The sequence below is a fragment of the Saccostrea cucullata genome, unplaced genomic scaffold (assembly GCF_032062105.1).
Source record: "Saccostrea cucullata isolate Sc308-1 unplaced genomic scaffold, CSIRO_AGI_Scuc_v1 ctg302, whole genome shotgun sequence".
Taxonomy (NCBI): Eukaryota; Metazoa; Mollusca; class Bivalvia; order Ostreida; family Ostreidae; genus Saccostrea; species Saccostrea cuccullata.
This window is the reverse complement of record NW_026923913.1, coordinates 53,874-74,770: the sequence shown is the minus strand read 5'-3', so window position 1 is coordinate 74,770 and position 20,897 is coordinate 53,874. Positions and strand designations below refer to the sequence as shown.

General features: G+C 33.3%; 1 protein-coding gene across 1 annotated transcript; it reads right to left on the bottom strand.

Moving 5' to 3' along the window:
• Window positions 1–4,077: 4,077 nt before the first annotated feature.
• On the bottom strand, window positions 4,078–17,234 carry LOC134265241 (transient receptor potential cation channel subfamily M member 5-like). Its single transcript, XM_062747489.1, has 6 exons — window positions 17,054–17,234; window positions 16,188–16,393; window positions 15,384–15,510; window positions 6,377–6,515; window positions 5,888–6,020; window positions 4,078–4,230 (listed from the first exon to the last, which is right to left on the bottom strand). Exons 1-6 carry the CDS (start codon window positions 17,232–17,234, stop codon window positions 4,078–4,080), a joined length of 939 nt encoding a protein of 312 aa, XP_062603473.1.
• Between the last annotated feature and the right edge of the window lie 3,663 nt (window positions 17,235–20,897).

The window sequence follows — 20,897 nt, the reverse complement described above, 5'->3', positions numbered from 1 at the left end:
CCTTGTATAAATCACCTATATGCCAGTTCCCTTGCCCACTACCTTCATCTGATGATAATGGAAGATTTAAATCCAGAAGACCTTCTATATAGTCAGTTCTGTTTGTTATCAGAGCTGTCTTTAACAAGTTCTGAAATAAGCAGAAACACGTGATATGTACTATAATGAATTGTAATACACTCATATTAAAAAAATTCACAAATTTTGTTTAAAGAGGGGAGTTGCTACCTGCGCCTCATTTGCCACCTTAGTTGAGGAAGGGCATTTCCTCTTCAATTCCAAAAACTTAGAAAACCGGAAGAAGAAATCCAGCGGAAGTGAAAATGGCGACGAGAAAGTTGTAAACCCAAGGATTTCCGGTTCTTCTTTTGCCATATACCACGTGATTGTCTCCTTTTGCCACTTCTCTGGCATTGCATAACAGCTTACCCGAAAATTCTCTTTGTTTTTGTTTTCTCTAGATAATTCTTCCAAGAAATAAAGTAATTTGATTAAAATCTACATGCTTCTTAAGCATTTAAGAACCACATTTTTTTATACATTAAAATATAATATATATCTTCGTTCTATTCCTGTTTGTAATATACGCTGATTTAAATATGCCTAGTCTGACTTACAATTATATCCTGCAACTACCCCTTGCATTAACTAATAAAGGTGACCATTTAAACCAAAGCTTTATACGGTCAATGTCCTAATAAAGCCTCGTGCATGTATTCCGCCGTTCTAAAAGCATTGTGACGTCACGTATATTGCAATTTTTAAGCTATAGCGTTTTAGTTTCAATTGCAGAGATATGTCTAAATCGCGTTGAAAATAGTTCATTTTTGAGGTCAGATGGAAATATATTTTGCAGGATAACCAAAATAAATGTCTTGAAATATAAGCAATATTTGGGCCCGTGTCGAAAACGTGATGGAGGGCTCGGCAAGTCTCGCCATTTATCACGTTTACTTATCCTCGCCCAAAAATCGCTTATATTTAAAGACAGTAACCATGCAATATATATATATATATATATATATATATATATATATATTGTGGGAATCCGTTTTCCTCCAAACCTAAAGAAACTCCTAACAAGAGCCAGATTCTCATCGAATGAGGAAAAACGCACTGTAGCCAAATGTATGGATCCCCTGTGTGGAACCTGCCCTTATTTAAAAACCGGAGAAAATTTTACATTTAAATGTGGTAAAACGTTTACCGTCAATGCGAATATGTCATGCAAAACTAGAAATTTAATATACTGTATGACTTGTACTTCATGCGGGGAAGACTATATTGGACAGACCGGTAACAAACTAGCTGACCGTGTTAGAGTCCATAAACAACAAATACGAGACCCCTCCGTCAGGAATACACCTTGCAGTGAACATTTTGATTTATGTGCAAATGGAATTTTTTTTGATATTTCCGTTTTATAAAATCACAGAAGATAATGAACAATTACGGAGGGCCAAGGAAGATTATTTTGTTAAATTATTTCAGCCTAAATTAAATGTAAATGTAAATTGAACATTTTAGCTCTAAAGAAATGTTCCATTTTATTACAATGTACATGTGTTTAACTCTATACATTTGGCGCTTTTTTGACATTTACCTGTGCCAATGTATAACGCTGCCTTTGTGACGTCATAATAACGACGTCATAACAACGAAGTTGTATTGTTTTTATTATCATTGTTACACTCTGAAGAGCCGTAACAGCGAAAGCGCTTAGTATAAAAAATTAAACGTAAACGTGTTTATTTATCTTGGATTTAATTTTGATTTATAACTTAACCTATACCATGGACTTCTACAACATTTTCCCTATATATATATATATATATATATATATATATATATATATATATATATATATATATATATATATATATATATATATATATATATATATATATATATATATATTAAAATAAAATAAAAAGACAACACTTATTAAAAAGTAAGCGCTTTCATTGTTTTCTTCAGACGTTTTAAACAATTTAAACTTGTGACGTAATAACGTTACATAGTAGGAACGTCAAAAGCAATACAATGACGTCACAATAGTGAAGGAAGAAACTTTGACATGAGTTTAAAGAAAATAAACATACTGTTTGCATACAAATGTCTGTGTTTTACAAAAATATAAAAATGTCTTAAGTGAACTATTTAGTGATGGTTTTAACAGTTTTATAAAGTATTTCTCCTTTTCCCGTCTTTGCACCACATTGTCTGTATAAAGTTGGTAAAATGGAAAAACTGAAAATTGTCCCCGGCCACAAATATCAAGATGTCCGCTTAAATTTATTTTATGGTATTCAGGTTGGTTAATGTGCTGTTTGTGTATGCGGATACGTGTACGTAGTGTGGTTCCAGTTTCCCCAATATAGAATTGTCCACATCCTGCACATGTAATACAATAAATAACGTTTTTAGACTCGCTTGTCATGTCTGCCTTTCGGTAAAGTCTTTATTCCCGAAATTAAAGGTGCTTCCAGTTTTCATGTAATTGCAGGTTCCACAGCGGAGATCGGAACACTTCTTCACTGAATATAAACGTTGTTGGTGGAATGAGGATTTGCATAATATCCTTCGTAGATTCCTTGGTTGTCGTTTGCTGTTGATAAATGTATATTTTTCAAATACTTTGGTTATTTCCTCATCGGTTTTTAGAACATTGTTTAGTTCACGAACGGTTGGAGTAATATTCTTGTTTCTCGGATTGTGAGTAGTGACCAAAGGTAATATCTTTAAATCTGAAGTTTGGCTTCTGGTTGGATTAATAAGGTATTCTCTGTCCAGTTTTATTGCCTCTTTGATTCCATCTTCAATGATACCCATAGGATAATACTGTTGAAGGAGAAACGTCTTTAATTCACTTAAACGTTTATCTCTTATTTCTTTGTCACTAACTATAGTGCAGATTCGTCTTGCTAAGTAATAAGGAATTGAGCGTTTTGTATGGCTTGGATGGCAAGAACTAAAGTGAGGTATTGATGGGTATCTGTGGGTTTGTAGTAAATATCAGTCGATAAATGCTCCTCGTGTTTCGTTATTAGGATATCTAAAAATGGAATACTCTGAGAACTTTTGTCTATTGTAAATTTGATGTCTGGATCCAGATCATTCATCATATTTACGAAAGCTTCTAAGTTAGCATCACTGTCGTTCCAAATGATGAAACAGTCATCCAGGTATCTTTTCCAATTACTTTTTATACTTCCCGTTGTCTGTTCATCAAAATGTTGTTTTGTTTTTTCGTACATAATTTCCTCCAGGTATCCTAGGGTGAGGGTGGCATAAGTTGGAGCCATTTTTGTCCCCATGGTAGTTCCTTTACGTTGTTCATAATGTTTATCGTCAAATGCGAATGTATTATTTTTCAAAACTATATCACTAGCCTCTAGGATAAACTGTTTGCTAAAACGGCAATGAATTTTATGTGGATATTTATCGATCCAGTATTCAAGTGCCTTGAGACCAAGAGATTGAAATTGATATACTAAAGGACTAAGACACTTGTGTTAAATCATATCATAAAATATTAAGAAAAATGATTTTAAATCTATTTTTCGTCTTTTATATCCGTGAAAATTACTGTGCAAGACCACGGAAGATCCTTCAATGCTCAATGGTTCTGAGTGCCGAGTTAAGCTCTAAATTTGAAACCCTTTACCAACAAATGTTTAATGATTATTTGATTGTATGTTGCTTAATGTCTATCCCGAGAATTTTTCACTCATATGGAAACGCAACCGAGCTACAAAGAGAGCTACAAATTTTGTCCTATGCTCAGCGATCAGGGCCATTTAGCATTGAGGGATCTTCTTCGTGCCAGCACCTACTGCGTCATGGGACCTCGGTTTATATGGTCTCATCCGAAAACCCGGTTTCCACGTCCCATCGTGGGATTCACACCTGCGACGTTAAGATAGTCCCTTACTTCACAAATCAAGAGCAGACGCTCTTACATGAATCACAGCGCCACGCGGGCGACCCACCGACAAATGATTTAATATATCGAAAAGGACGTAAACCAATATGCACACACCATATACAGTATTTATGAAAAAAAAAATTCACAATTCATTTAAATAAGTGTGATCTCTCACTGTTCCCTTTGACGTGTTTATCCTCAGAAAGACCCGTGTTTTCTAAGAACCAGGATTTCTGTACCAACTCCCCAACAGAAGCCGCAAACTGTTCCTCGTTCTTTACGAAGACATCAAAGGCATCAAGCTAAAGGAAGTATATTACATATTAAATGTAGACATCAAAAGCATCAAGCTATAGGAAATATATTACATATTAAATGAATTCACTACAGCATTTAAAACAATAAAATAATATTCAAATCAAAATAATAAAAATTGATCAGATCAAAATAAAAATTGATCAGAGAGGAAAAAACATGTAAGGGTATTTTAACTTCGAAGTTTGTTGAAATGAATGAAATAATGCAGCAAAGAGATTTACTGATATTCTTTGTATTCCATTGAATGTAAAGAATGTAAAAAAAGAGAAAGGATAATTTTAATGATATTAATATTATTTTATCAGGTAGATGAAACAAATGGGGATAACGAACAGTATTCAAGATCAAAAGTCCATAAAACAATTCAAAATAGGAGTTGAGCAAACAAGGACCTCCAAAAAAATAAGAGGTGGGGTCAGGTGCCCTTGAGGAGTGAGCATCCCCTACTGACTGGTCACAACCGCCGTGTGCTCCTTGTCATGATCGGGAAATAACAGAAAAAATCCGTCGTCAATACATCCTATTTCCACTATGAAAGAGTTAAACTTCTAAGTGCGCTCTTTTGTGAGAAAAAAAGTCCCAATATGTACAAATCTCGTAGGATTTCTTGGACAAACGTAACATAAAGGTGTAAACAATATGTTGGATGTCGGTGAATAAATCTAAACAAAAATCAACTGAATCATTTTATTGTTGTGGGATTAATATCCATCAAGAGTAGAAACGACAAAGATATCAATTTTTATCTATCGTTTATCGTATGTAAATTTTTATCAGTAAAATACAATGCACATGCCTCGGAAATATTTATTTTTATTAATGGATGATGAATTAAGGGTTCTAGTTCTAGATATTACATGTCTATTAGTTTATCTATTCTTTAATAGGAATGACAAAAACATTTAACTTATAAAATTGGATTGAGAATTTGCATGTTTTGTATTATCTGCAACGTCATGCTGTCCCAGTCAGTCAGACGACCAATGGCACCTTTAATTCTGAAGAATTCCGTAATGTAAATAAAGCGTAATAATTTAATTTCAGTTGTAACGCGACATTTGATTGGTTAAACGGTTTTATCCATTTCATATAACATAACTTGCCTACGTCACAATGAGTTATGTCAAAAACGTATCACTGCTTGACGTTACTTTTAAAATAATGCTCACTTTAAAGCCTTTTTATGGAGGAAATATTGTCTCATTGTCTACATTGAAATTAAATTATAAGAAATGAAGCTTATTTCAACTTATGTTAACCGATATAACAAAACTTGTTCGCGGTTTATAAAGCCTAAACTGCCCCAAGTTATGTTATATCGGATAACATAAGTTGAAATAAGCTGCATTCCTTAAATAAATAATGGACTAACAAATGGTATAAAAACGTCAGTCAGCATTTATTTATAATTGAAAGTAATAAATTGTATTTGCTGACAAGTTCATTGTATCGACCATAGAACTTACGGAAGGATGACTTTAAACGAGACTACTCCTATTCTTGTTTCATAAACGTGTTTGTCAATAATTTAACTTCCTTTAGAAATTTGTCACACATAGAGCATGCTCCTGCGTATCGAATCAACTCAGATGCATAAATTCCGTATGCAGGTGATAAAAAAGGAAAGTTTACTTCTCTTACTAAATATGATTTTTTAAAGATAGTTCTCAAGCTTCGGTCAAGTTCCTCAATCTCTGAATTCTCCAGTTCAATTCCGAACAAGGTTGGAAGCACTGTTCTCAGTTCCAAAGTCTTTTTATCATTCAACATTTCCCTTAAAAATTGATTTATCATTAATTAACGGCATTATCAGACAATTCGATTCCAAATACTGCATGAAATTATGAAATTATCTTTCATTTCACCCCCCCCCCCCCCCAAACAAAAACAAAAGAAATTCCAGATACAAGTGATATCTGAACTTACAGTTGGATCATATTATATACTTTCTTTTTAATGAAATTTAAGCAGCAAAGTTGGTAAATTATATTTGTTAAACATTTGACGTTTGTAATTTCTAAATGAATTTTCAAAAATGTTTTCAATTGGTTTTTAACTCAATAAGTGCTAACTTTAAAAAGAAAATGAAAACAAAGATAGATATTGTAAATAATATAGCAAGAAACTAACATAGTGATAGACAAGAGATCCGCCAGCCCGCCTGTTCCTTTTATAAACACAACAGGTATTCCATCCTCAATGGCTAGCTTGACGTGGTCCACAGCCGACAAATCGCCTTCCACCAGAATTAATACTAAGGCATTCCTTTCTGAAAATATTAACGAATATTCGTATAATAATAAGATATCTTGAATTATAAATATGTTTAATATGAACACATTCACTTTTTCTACTTTGTTTTGTGTGTTTGTTTGTTTGCTTTTTTTTGGCTTGTTAGGTTTTTATTGTATGTTTGAATTTTTTTTCAAATAGCCACCCACTTTCAATTTGCTTCCGACGCCAATGCAGAAGCCATTTTTGGCAAAGAAAGAAAGGGGCCATATTGGTAAAAAATAATTCTCTCGCAATAAAATTCATTTCTAAAACTGTGAATTGCATTAAAAAAATTACGAAGTTTGTATCGGATTTACTTATTCATAAGAAATTAATTTAACCCCCATCCCCGCAATCACTCATTTTAACTCATAAACCGTTCAATCAAGCATTTTAACGCATATAAACTTACCCCGCAATCACGCACTTTAACGCACATTTTGTTTTTGACGTTTTCTGCTCTGAAAACGCGTGAAAAGTTTTGATGGTATGACAATGAATTATTAGATAATATTTTTTTAATCCCTTGTGTTGTATTTCGCAAATAATATTTTTCCTCAATTCAATATGTCCGAGTCGTTCGATTTATTTGACGAAACTTGGGACGCCAAACAACTTAAGAAGGTCTCTCTTTTGACACTAAATAAGCTCACCACTTTATCAACTGGTTTGTGGAAGTCCCTTAATCTTGTGTGAGATAGGACCCTTGTTCCAGAATTTATTGAATTCGACAAATTATTTTTTATGTGTGTTTGATAAAATCCTGTGCAGAAATCGACAGAAGGAACGTATAAAAACTCATACAACTGACGAGAAAAAAGGTTTTGTTCATAGAATACAGCTTTGTTCAAGTTTACATGTAATTTTATTTTACTTGTAGTCTCATGTAACCTGTATTTCTTGTTCGCTTAAAATTCAAATTCGTTAAAATAAACAGCAATAAAAAAAATCATGTACACAAATAAAAGGAACAGAATAAAGGAATGACGATATAATGTTGAAAAAGAGGTTGATTTAATTTTGAATGATTTCAATTTCAAGTCAATGTTTCCGATATTGTTAAAAGAAAAAGTGTTGCACTTACTCGATCGTGTGTCTTGATTCTAAAATTAAACGTATTACATGTATACATAAAACAAGGTATTCGGGAATATTTTATGCAAGTATTCTGCATACTTGGTTGATAATTTTAAAAACAGATTTGGACAAACAAGAAGTCTGTGAGCCAATGCTCACCAGTTTAATGCCCTGCTCTGGTGTGATTACATTATTCTGTTTACACTCGTTCAGTTACAGGCAGATGCACGGAAAAATATGAAGTTGACATCATATTGAATAAGATATTCATCTACAAAAATAAATCCCACTATATGTCGCGTCTCAACAAAGATTGTGCTAAAATTAAAAGAATCTGCAAAGAGTAGTTGCTTACAAAAATGCTATGAAAATTTGTTATATGTATGTGTGGTACGGATAGACGCACGGATAAACACGGATAAACAGGAATTTGACATCGGATTTGAACAAAAAATGAATACCACAATATGGCATGCTACAGTGACGAATGTGCTAAAATTTCAAGCTTCTGTAATGAGTACTGCGTAGTTACCGTTAAAAACTGTTACGGACAGACACATACTGGACAGACGGAAAAACACACAAGGGTAAAACAGTATACCCCCCTCTCTTTTGCATTGGGGGTATGATTTAAAGACACATGTCTACTGATAAGTTTATCAGTGGGTACATAGTCCCTAAGGAATGTTCCTTGACCCGCCGCGAGTACGTTTATATTCTCAGTATAATATTATTTGAAAAATATTCACTTATCAGCCGCTTTCTCATGTTTAAAAAATGCATATATACGCTATATGTTCATGCATGTCAACACTGCATACACAAGGAATACTAGTATTAGGTTTTGAAAAATCAATAATTGGCGAAGTAAAGTTTCAAGAAGAGGACGACGATGAGGTCTGATGGGATTCTTCCACCAGCTATATTTTTATGTTATACACAGAAAATACTTTTGACATCAACTTATGTATGGACAGTTAACTCGTGACTGTTTTCAAAGGGTAGTGCAGGTGGTAAATACCATGTACGAGGGTTGTCCAAAAGTTCGTGGACAATGACGTTTTTGTTAAAATAAATGGTTCTATATTCTTCTATTGTATATCAAAATATTTCGCATGAAATATTAAGCCAGAATGATTAAAATTTTACTGATGAAACTTAATATTTTTGTAAAAATCGGGATTTTTAAAGATCGCAGTTTGTGCGCACGGACCAGTCTGACGTTACGCTAATTTCATTATAACGTCAAACATTTGGATTTTGACTTAAAGTATTCATTGACACCCTAACAAAAACAATACTATAGTTAACTATAGTTTACTATAGTATACCAAAATTCCAAAGTTTTTACTATAGTAAATCAAAGTTCCAAAGTTTTCACTATAGCAAATCATAGTTTCAAAGTTTTCACCATAGTAAATCAAAGTTCAAAAGTTTTTACAATAGTAAATCAAAGTTCCAAAGTTCTCGCCATAGTAAATCAAAGTTCCAAAGTTATCACCATAGTAAATCAAAGTTCCCAAGTTTTTACTATAGTTAATCAAAGTTCCAAAGTTTTCGCTATAGTTAATCATAACTATGGTAAATTAAAGTTTCATATTTTTTATTATAGTAAATCAAAGATTTAAAGTTTTTGTACTTTGTTTTATGAAGTTTTTTTTATTATCATTAGTATGTTTAAAGTGGATGATATTGGTTTGTTTAGGCTTGTTCTGTTGTTCATCTTAAATCTGAAGTTAAGGAAGCAAATATTTTTATTCTAAATGACGGAATTTTTCTCTTATACATGTAATATTTTCCCCTCAAATAATAATAAATATTGTTTATTTAACTGTGCGATAGACAATTTGTACATTAAAATTCATTTCTTGTGCTTCGTTCTTTTAGTTGACAGGTCGTATTTTTAAAACGTTCTCTGAAACTTAAATGAATCTTATTCTTGAAATTTCTTAAAACTTACTGAATGGGAAGCAATTCCAAAGGTTTTATAGTATTAATCAAAGTTCCAAAATTTGTACCATAGTTATTCAAAGTTCCAAAGTTTATACCATAGTAAATCAAAGTTCCAAAGTTTTTACTATAGTAAATCAAAGTTCCAAAGTTTTTACTAAAGTAAATCAAAGTTCCAAAGTTATTACTATAGTAAATCAAAGTTCCAAAGCTATTACTAAAGTAAATCAAAGTTTCAAGGTTTTCACTATAGTAAATCAAAGTTATAAAGTTTTTACTTTAGTAAATCAAAGTTCCAAAGCTATCACCATAGTAAATCAAAGTTCCAAAGTTTTAACTTTGGTACTACAGTTAACTATAGTAAACTATAATTAACAATAGTTTACTATAGTATTTATGTTAGGGCACTCACTACATTTATTTCTAAGGTGCAACGCACTTCGAAGTGCTAGCAATAATCTAAAAGAATTGATTATAATGTATTTAATTTTTAAATTTCAAAATAATGCACTAAAATTTACGAGCGTCATCTAAATACACAGTTTGTATACACAAACTGCACAGCCCAGTCCGACGCTGCGCTAGATTTATAACAACGTCATGAATAGAAATCTCCATTTTCAGTAAATTACATGTGATTTTAAAATCTTGTAGTGTCTTCGAATTTGTGCACACCGTTGAAAAATCGTAAATACCCATCCCAAATAGACACACTAAATATATTTCAATAAGTTTGAGTTGTTTTAACAAATATTTTGTTTCTCACGTCGTTTAAACCGTTAAAAAACTTAATTTTTTGATCGGACGCTGCCCCGTGCGGACGGCCGACGTCGCTTTTTCTGTTGAGTTTTGACACGACTTGTTAGGGTTTTCTTTTAGTATTTTCGTTGTCTATATAAATAAGAATGCAATCAAATTAGTGAGATAATCTCTTTATTCTCCTGTGTAATTTATATGCATATTTTTCGCTCAGAATTATATATCTTATACAAACTCGATCATTTTTTTTCTCCCGTTAACTTGTATATTTTAATACTATAGAACTACATTTGTATATACTCCTGATAGATCCTGAGTAATTTATTTTTTTTATTGTGTACCCTGTTTCTTAATTTGACTTCATTTTGTGCAAGTTTGAATAAATTTGATATAAATACGTCATTTTCTTTACGGAAGTGGACAGGTTTTCGTGTATTTTGACGCTGCACGTTCATAAAATTCATTGTGTCAAAGAAATCTGATATGGCAACCCTTTTGAATTGTGGAAATTCTTTCTGTATTTCTCAATAAATACAGATACAAGAGTATTGCCGGATTTGCTCCACAAACAATCGGAATACTTAGGACAACATTGGGAAAATGTCGAGTACTGATCGCTATGTCCAAGTTCCTGGACTCGTTTGTAAACTTCACATGTATTCTATTGTTTTTAAAAATGTCTTAAAATTCCATTCCAAAGAAATACTTCTTTTTGATGCTTTTCTTTTCTTTTGTATTAATTTATTTCTCTATTGCAGATTCGCCTTAAATAGCCCCATTCCTCCCAGATTTTTCTTTATTTTTAAATGTGCTGATTTTTTAGTAGCCCACATGTACCTGTAAGTGTAAAGATTCTGCAATCTTTGCTAGCCAAGGGGTTCTGATGAGCTTCAGATCTACAACATGCACTAGGGTAGATTTCGGATCGGAAACTCTTGGGTAGCAAGGTATATATATATAAATATTGCTAATTTAAGGCTGATTATTTTAATGCCGAGTCCGACGGCAGGTTTTCATCCGTATATCAGCCAAAATATTTATAAGAAGATGTGATCAGTTAAATGCTTACTACATGTATTTTAAAAATTAAAATGTTTTCCATCGACAATACGCTATTCTATTATTCATTAGGAATAGAGCAATATTCCAACAATATTTTTTTTGATAAAATGGTAATGCGTGTGACTGAAGAAATAAAAAAGGGGGATGTGTCGTTGTCTGTCATTTTAACACGAGCATAAAAATGACACCCTGTCTGGAATCAAACAATTGTTTTGAACGAGGTTTTAGATTTAGATTTAAAATTTATAATAAATTACTTGTAAGATATGATAATATATCAAGTTTGTAAAAGTCCACATAAAATAATTATTTAAACACAATAAACAGGATTAAATCTTCATCAAAATACTTGAATTTATTTTACAGATGATTGCATAAATATTAGGGCGATATATACGGCAACACTTGCTACTTACACCGTGTAAATATTCATCTTCAAAAACACGTCTTTTCAGCACGCAATCGCAAGTGCGCTGCGGGGAAAGGGATAACGTCATCAAAAAGTAACAAATGTAATGCTACTATTACGTTACAGACAGCGCAAGGGGCAAAGAGTTAACCCCCATCCCTGCAATCACGCATTTTAACGCATATACCGTTGCCCCGCAATCACGCATTTTAACGCATATACCCTTACCCCGCAATCACGCACTTTAACGCACATTTTGTTTTTGACGTTTTCTGCTCTGGTAACGCGTAAAGTTTTGATGGTATGACAATAAATGATTAGATAATAAATTTTTTTAATCCCTTGTGTTATATATCGCAAATAATAATATTTTTCCTCAGTTCAATATGTCTGGGTCGTTCGATTTATTTGACAAAACTTAGGATGTGACTTGGAGACAATTAAATCAAGATCTTTCTTTTGACACTAAATAAGCTCACCACTGGTTTGTGGAAGTCCCTCAATCTTGTATTAGATAGGATCCTTGATCCAGAATTTATAAAATTCGACAATTTGTTTATGTAAATGTTTGATAAATCGACAGAATGGACGTATAAAATTACGAAAGAATATTTAAGTTGATACATACTGATACAACTGATAAGAAAAGAGGTTTCGTTCATGGAATAAAAGTTTGGTCCAGCTTGCAGGTAATCATATGTTACATGTAATGGCATGTAATCTTAATTCTTGTTCGATTTCAATTCAAATTCGTAAAAAACACAACCAGATTTTTTCCGCCTTTCACATCAATAAAAAATATACACATATACAAATAGAAAGGAACAGAATGAAGGAACGACAATATAATGTTGAAAAGGAGGTTAATTTAAAATTTTGAATTTGAATGATTTTATAATCAAGTCAACATGGTCAACGTTTCCGATATTGTACAGTTACATGTAAAAGTGTTGCACTAACTCAATCGTGTGTGTTGATTTCTAAAAATAGACGTATACATGTATACATAAAACAAGGTATTTGGGAATAATAGAATCATTCATTATTATGAGTGTTGGATAGTGAAATTCCACCGAGGGGACAAGATTCACAGTCTATGACGACGCTTTGCCGAGGTGGAATTTCACTATTCCCACATGAGTAAGTAATAAATGAATATTTTTCTCGCATTATTTTATCCAAAATAACGGCCTGTAAATGACGTCGCCTATGGCAAAAAAAAACATTTTTTTTAATTTTCCATCTAATTAAAAATCTAAATACACCATCGGAGAGAGCGTATCTGAAATGGTTTACACAAAGTGTAAACTAATACAACGAATTTCAGTCCATGTAAATTAATTAGATAGATTAAAACTGGGAATAAAAACTTATCCGATAGCGTAAACATTCATTCTAGAAGAATTCTTCCGCGATTTAAATATAGTGCCATTTAAAAAGTGAAAATACGACCATATTTTGAATGAAAATAAGTTTATGTTAATAAGTTAAATGACAACATTTTAATTACATATGATATTTTTTTAACATTATTACAATTTCTTTATATTAAGACGGAATGTTAACGTTATCGTTCGCGGCGTAGTAATACACAGTGTAAGACAGAAAAATCTCACACTGCTGTCTCACACCGGACAAGTCAATCTAACACTGGTAATTATGCGCGAAAATTTTATACAGGTATACTGCATATATGTTTGATATTTAAAAAAAGGCAGAACAAAGTCTGTGAGCCAATGCTCAGTCACATATAATCCCCCGCTCTAATGTGAATATACAATATTATGTTTACACACGTTCAGTTACGGGCAGATGCACGGAAAAAATATGAAGTTGACATCAGAATCATATACAAAAGTAAATCCCACTATATGGCATGTCTCAACAAAGATTGTGCTAAAATTTGAAGAATCTGCATTGAGTAGTTGCTTAGAGAAATGCGATAAAAATTTGTTACATGTATGTGTGGTACGGATAGACGCACGGATAAACAGAAAGTTGACATCGGATTTGAACAAAAAATGAAAACCATCATATGGCATGCTACAGTGACGAATGTGCTAAAATTTCAAGCATCTGTAATGAGTACTGCGTAGTTGCTTAGAAAACTGCGACCAAAAACTGTTACGGACAGACACATACTAGACAGACGGAAAAACTCACAAGGGAAAAACAGTATACCCCCCTCTCCTTCGTACGAACTGTTGCATGATGCTCAGGTGACCTATAAGGCTCGCGGGCCTCTTGTTTAGAGAACTGCCTGATTTGCTCCACAAACAATCGGAATACTTCGGACACCATCGGGAAAATGTCGAGTACCGACTGCTACGTCCGAAGAACTCTCGGACCCTTTGTAAACTATTCTGTTGTTTTTAAAATGGATTAAAATTCCATTCCAAAGAAATACTTCTTTTCTCTGTTTTTTTTTATTTTAATTTTTTGCAAATTCGCTCCCCCCCCCCCAGTTTTTCTTTATTTTTAAAAGTACTGATGTTTTAGTACTGTAGTTTTAGCCCAAATGCATGTACCCGTAGGTGTAAAGATTCTACAATCTTCTCTGCAGCCAAGGGGTTTCGATGCGTCTCACATCTCAACCATGCACTATATATAGAGTGGATTTCGCGGAAACTTTTTGCCAGCAAGGTTTAGATATATACTGCTAATTTAAGACTGATTATTTTAATGACGAGTCCGACGGTAGTATTTGATCCGTATATCGGCCAAAATATCAATAAGAAGATGTGATCAGTTAAATTTTCCTTCATTTATTTTAAAAATTAAAATGTCTTCCATCAACAATGCGCTATATTGTATTGTTCAATAGAATTAAGCGATATTTCAAAAATTTTTTATATTAAAAAAACTCTCGAATAGCTAAATCAAGTTAAATGTGCTGAAAGCTACAACCCCGTTTTTGTCCTAAAAATCTATAAAATACTGTTATAAAAATTTTCTCTGGTGAATACCCTTTTCTTCCAGACCTCATTTCTATTTTTTTTATAATTGAAAGATTTTGGAAGTTTCGATAAAATGTTAATGCATGTGACTGCAGAAATAAGAAAAAAAAAGGGGGCGAGTGTCGTTGTCTGTCTTTTAACCCGAGCATAAAAAAGACATCCTATCGGGAAACTCAAACGATTATTTTGTTTTAGATTTAGATTTAAAATTTATAATAAAATACTTGTATTAAGCTATGATAATAAATTAAGTTTAGAAAAGTTCACATAGAAGAATTATTTAAACAAAATAAACAGGATTAAATCATCATCAAATTACTTGAATTCATTTTACTGATGGTTGCATGAATATTAGGGCGATATATAGAGCAACATTTGCAACTAAACACGTGTAAATGTTCATCTTCAAAAACAGGTATTTTCAGCACGTATTTGCAAGTGCGCTGCGGGGAATAAGGATAACGTCATCAAAAAGTAACAAATGTAATTAATGCTACTATTACGTTACAGACAGCGTAAGGGGCAAAGAATCCGGTAATTGCTTTATCATGATGATTATAATATCAAAACATGAAATTTTGAAATTGTGCAATTATTTCCAATTAACTAAAATATTATAAGCAACATCATTTTGTAGTGGATATGTTACCGTGATCTGCAGGTCTCTCCAGAGTCCTTTCCAGCTCGAACCTAAACTCCAGGTAGTCTTCACCGTCAGAAGGGATAGGCAAGTCAACATAAAAACTGTCATCCCAACCTGTCTCTAATGGTGAGGTCTAAAAAAAAAATCACAAGTAACATGCATGTCATTTATTCAAACATAAGGATAAAAGGGGAAAAAAGTGTGAGATGCGATTGTTGATATCCAAAACTCTCCGACCCCAAAGCATCGAGAAATATTATTCCTTTTGGTGCGTAAATATGCATGCTTTTTAAAATTCTTTTTATCACATGTAACAACGTAACAACAATATACCAGAATTAAAATTAACTCTGTCTCCTTTCAGAATAACAGTACAAAAGAAAGAATAAAATTTGTCACACATTAGAAAAATACATTAACTTCCACAACGGTCTAGGCATTTTTTCGGCAAGGTTTTTGTCTATGCTTTCTCAAAATTTCAAAATAATTGTAGAACTGAGAGAAACTTTCAAAGACAATTACATCGAGAATTCTTCCATCACTTTTTAGACCTTTGGGTAAACGATAATTCTATTCTAGGGAAATTAAATTTCTTGCTTCCATTAATTCTTTAGCAAATTGAGATAATGGCCTTTACAGATATCAACGTATTCTAAATATTATATAAAAAAAAACAACATGAAAGACAGTGCACGTCTTCATTTTCAGAGAGGGTCTGGATTTAAAGGAGGATGAAAACAGACTAAATGTATTTTAAATCAGATAATAATATCCATGCTTAAAAGTAAATCGTTAGTGTTTGAAAAATACCTTTTTCTTTTTGTTCTGGTTTTTATCATTTTCTAGGACTTCTGGCAAATCAAATAAGAGGCCCATGCCCATGACAGGTTTAGAAGGGATTGATATCAGTCGGAGGTCTTTACGGACCGGTTTTTCTAGATAAATGTACTCTTCCACCATCTCTCGGACTATTTTAGAGACTGTTAGGGGCTCTCCCTTACTCAATATCCAGCAATCTGAGAATTTCAAAATAAACATTATTATTTGATTAAAGTATACAGAAGTTTTAAATTATCTCTTTATTATGCTGACAGATACACGTAAAGATTTCGTTATCTGTTTGATATTCACAAAAATATAACAAAGGCAATAAAAAATACATAAAAAAATATAAATATGCATAAAATGCATATACATGCCGAAGGCGTTTATGCATAAAATTATCACACAAGCCAATCCATTGATCATCTTCATGAATTTGAAAAATCTGACAGTTATTCCTTATATTAACATGCTTTGATTCCGCCAATCCACGGGCTCCAAGCCTGCTTCTCTCTAGGTGTTGTCCCGCCCTGCTTTTTTTTTTTTTTTTTTTTTTTTGAACCGCGCCAAAACATTCATGAGGAAATCAATTACATTTACAATTGGTAATTTTATCTCGGACAAAGACATTGGAAATGTAAATATATAGGCATAAATATGTTGATAAAAGTGTGAAAGATTAAGATAAATCAAATTTAGTATTATTCAATAGCCCTGAGTGCCGAGCATAGGAAAACACTTGCATATCTCTGTCGGCAAATGGTTGCGTCTCCTTATGAGTGAAAAATTCTCGAGAGGGATGTTAAACAACAAACAAACAAACATGATTAGGAAATTTGATAATAAATACAAACCCCCTGCAGCCTTGGCAGCATAGGTCAAACATTGCTGAAATCGTGATTTCGGCCATTGTTTCGGAATTAAGTTGTCAGAATCCCCAATGACGGAAAAAATCATGTTTGGGCGGGGGACCCTGTAGTAGAACTCCATGAAAGCATCTAGGATAGTAGTATTCTTCCGTTCATGTCCTTCCATCTTGTAACCTGTAAAATTATAAGAAATATTTTGTTTCTTGAGAAATTACTTAAAAATCAAGACAGGAGTCCCATAATTGGTTTATTTTAAAGATAGGAATATATATTATTAAGCAGCGTTTCTGAATTTGTATAGTTTATGTTTGATATTTCAGTTTTTGTCACAGTGCATTTCAAGGGAAATGTACTTTTATCTTTTCGTCATTCATTCTTGCTTTTTCAGTCCATTACTTTTTGCATTTAGGTAATTTTGTTGGGATAAACATGCAAAGGAATTACATTTTCTGTCGCCTAACTCATTTTAAACGTCTTTATTGTTTTCTTGTTTAATGTTCCTATCGAGAATGTTTCACTCATAGGAACGCGCCATCACCTGCCGGTGGAGAGCTGCAAATCTTGATCAATGCTCAGCACCAAGGCCACTTAGAGGAGGAAAAAAATGGTCTCAGAAAGAACCTCCGTTTATACAATCTCATCCGATGGACCGGTCTCCACGCCCCACAGTGGGATTGATGGACCGGTCTCCACGCCCCACAGTGGGATTGATGGACCGGTCTCCACGCCCCACAGTGGGATTGAAGGACCGGTCTCCATGCCCCACAGTGGGATTGATGGACCGGTCTCCACGCCCCACAGTGGGATTGAAGGACCGTCTCCAAGCCCCACAGTGGGATTGGGATTGAAGGACCGGTCTCCACGCCCCACAGTGGGATTGATGGACCGGTCTCCACGCCCACAGTGGGATTGAAGGACCGGTCTCCATGCCCGCCAGTGGGATTGAAGGACCGGTCTCCACGCCCCACAGTGGGATTGAAGGACCGTTCTCCACGCCCCATAGTGGGATTGATGGACCGGTCTTCACGCCCCACAGTAGGATTCGAAACCGCGGCAGATGCTCTTACCATTGCGCCAAGCAATCAATTACATCAGTTAATTTATCCATTATAATTGTTATTATCAAATATCTAACATTAATCTCATGTGAGGTAACAAGTTAACAACAGGAAACCGTGTAGACCAAATATAAAAAAAAATATCAATTCATAAAAATTTCAATACCAACAATTTAAGTTTAAAGTAGTCTCCATACTTACCCCACGTTTGTCCTAAATGAAGAAAATAAAATAAAACAAGAACTCACATAAAGATTTTTTGGCTTTCTCCCAATACCTAATCTGATCGAATGAACCGATATTACTAAAAAAAGACTGTAATTAGATAGAAACAAACTGTGGAAGTCTCCACTGAATTCTGATTTTTCAAACCGATAACTACGAGAAAAGAAATCAAATCCGGAAGTAAATTTTGTAAATTAGACAAAATTTGAAAATTAAAAATCAATAATTCTTAAAAAACTTTATTTTCCCTTTCTTAAAAGATGAATATAATAGTAATTTTAAAGACGTCTACATTCTTTGCATACATTTTTTTTAGTTTGCTACGATTTTTGTAAGTCATTTATAGATTTACACTTAACAAATCTTCCAAGTGTTCAATTTTATAAATGTATTTATTTAAAACTATTTTATAGAATCATATGATATTTTCAAATTATTACAACAAATCCCATTGAGCACATTTGGATTTGATATTAGGAATGTAATAGCGCCCCTCTCCACACGATATCAACGGATTGGAAAGATCTATATGCAGTAGGTGTGGAGGCAAATGGGTCAATCTCCTATTCAGGGGCACGTGGTATCTAACAGTAAAGGATATCTTGCAGTTATTAGAGCAAGAAGTGATCTTTCTCGAACAGATTTATCACCACACAAATAGTCCGTCGCTTTCCGTAGAGAACGAGAAGAATTTTGGATTAGAAAACTAGGGACAGCCTTTCGCTATGGATGTAATGATAATGTCGATAGTGTTGGAAATCGTTCCAGCCCGCAGTGTAATAATGTAAATGTGATTGAACTTTTTAACCATACACCAAGACGTAAGCGTAATCACGGGCATCGTTCGTACAATAAACCTGCAATACACGATGTCTCTTTTGATTCATTACTACCTTATGTAAATCAACAGTTAGGTCAACATCATATTCGCACCAAACTTACTCTGTCCTTTTGGAACTTTTAAATAGTTTTCTTGAAAAGGCCAAGGAAAGTCCAATTTTTGATTCCTAGTCACCAGAATATAGGCTCGGATCTGTGATTATGGATATTGCATATCATAGGCTTTTTAAACCCACACGTTTAACGGAAGAAAATGCAGCTAAAACAATCCATCTCTTCCTTAAACTTCATTATGCCAATAAAGGAATTGACGCGGTTAATATAAGTGATATTCTTAATCACAAAAGGGTCCAGTCTTTTATTCCACCATATTTTAAGTTAAAGACTACACCTTGTATTTCATACAAATATACATCGACCATTGCTTCCAAACTTTTCAATTACAAAAAAAAAAAAACCACTTTACATGACCTGGATGCCAAGGATCTGAAACATACTCCTCCATCGTGTTCATGTTCTTCTCCCCCCTACAACTATATATAGTCCTGCAGGACAAGTTATTACAGGTGACGTAAATATAGTTAATACTGAGGACTTTAGATCATTATTTTAAAAGTATATAAAGTAAATATAGGAAACCCCGATCCTTCAACTGGTGTCGGAATTTCATAAATATTATGGATTCTGTTGAAAATTACGCCAGACGATGGGCCAGATATGAAAAAGAAAATGTTGACACCTTGTCAGAATGGATGAAATGTATTAAATCTGTTAGAGTCGCGTATTAGAAGATTAGAAAGATTACATTATCGTTATGTACTGGTCCCTCCCGACAAAGCAGTTAACAACATTGTCTACGTTTGTAAGGCCCATTATATAAATTGTATTCTAGAAGAACTTGGATTTAATTCCACAAATGGTAATCCTACTTATACTCATACTTCCCTTTCTAAGGAAGAAATTCTTCAAAATCATATGTCAGTTTTGAATATTTTTAATATTCCTCAGAACCAAAATGAATTTGAACTACCTTATATATATTGGAGTGCGAAACTTCATAAGAATCCTTACAAACAAAGATATATTGCGGGTTCTAGTAAATATTTAACCAATCTTCCTTCGTTACTCCTCACTAAGATATTGACAGTAGTGAAGGAAAAACTTCAACAGTACTGTTTTACCATATATTTTTAAGAAATGGTGTGAATCAGATGTGGATACTAAATAATTCAAAAGAACTTTGAGACAATTTGAGATCACAAGATTTTACCAAAATCAACAGCTTAAAAACTTAAAAACGACTTTTCAACTTTATACACAACCATTCCCCACGATAAATTAAAATCCAGGTTTCTTTTTATATCATTGACAGCTGCTTTTTTCAATAAAAATGGAACTCGTACATTTACTTACCTTGTCATTGGTCATTTGCAAAATTATTTTGTTAAAAAAGATTCTGATTGCACACAAAAGTACTCTGAAGTTGACATCAAGAAGATGCTTGAGTTTCTGATTGACAATATCTATGTGGCTTTTGGAGACCAGGTCTTCCAACAATCTATTGGAATTCCCATGGGAACCAATTGCACTCCGTTTTTAGCAGACCTATTTTTGTATTCATATTAAGCAGAATTTATGCAAAATTTCATGCGTGAAAAGAAGAAAACACTTGCTGTGGCCTTCAACTCGACCTTCAGATATATCTA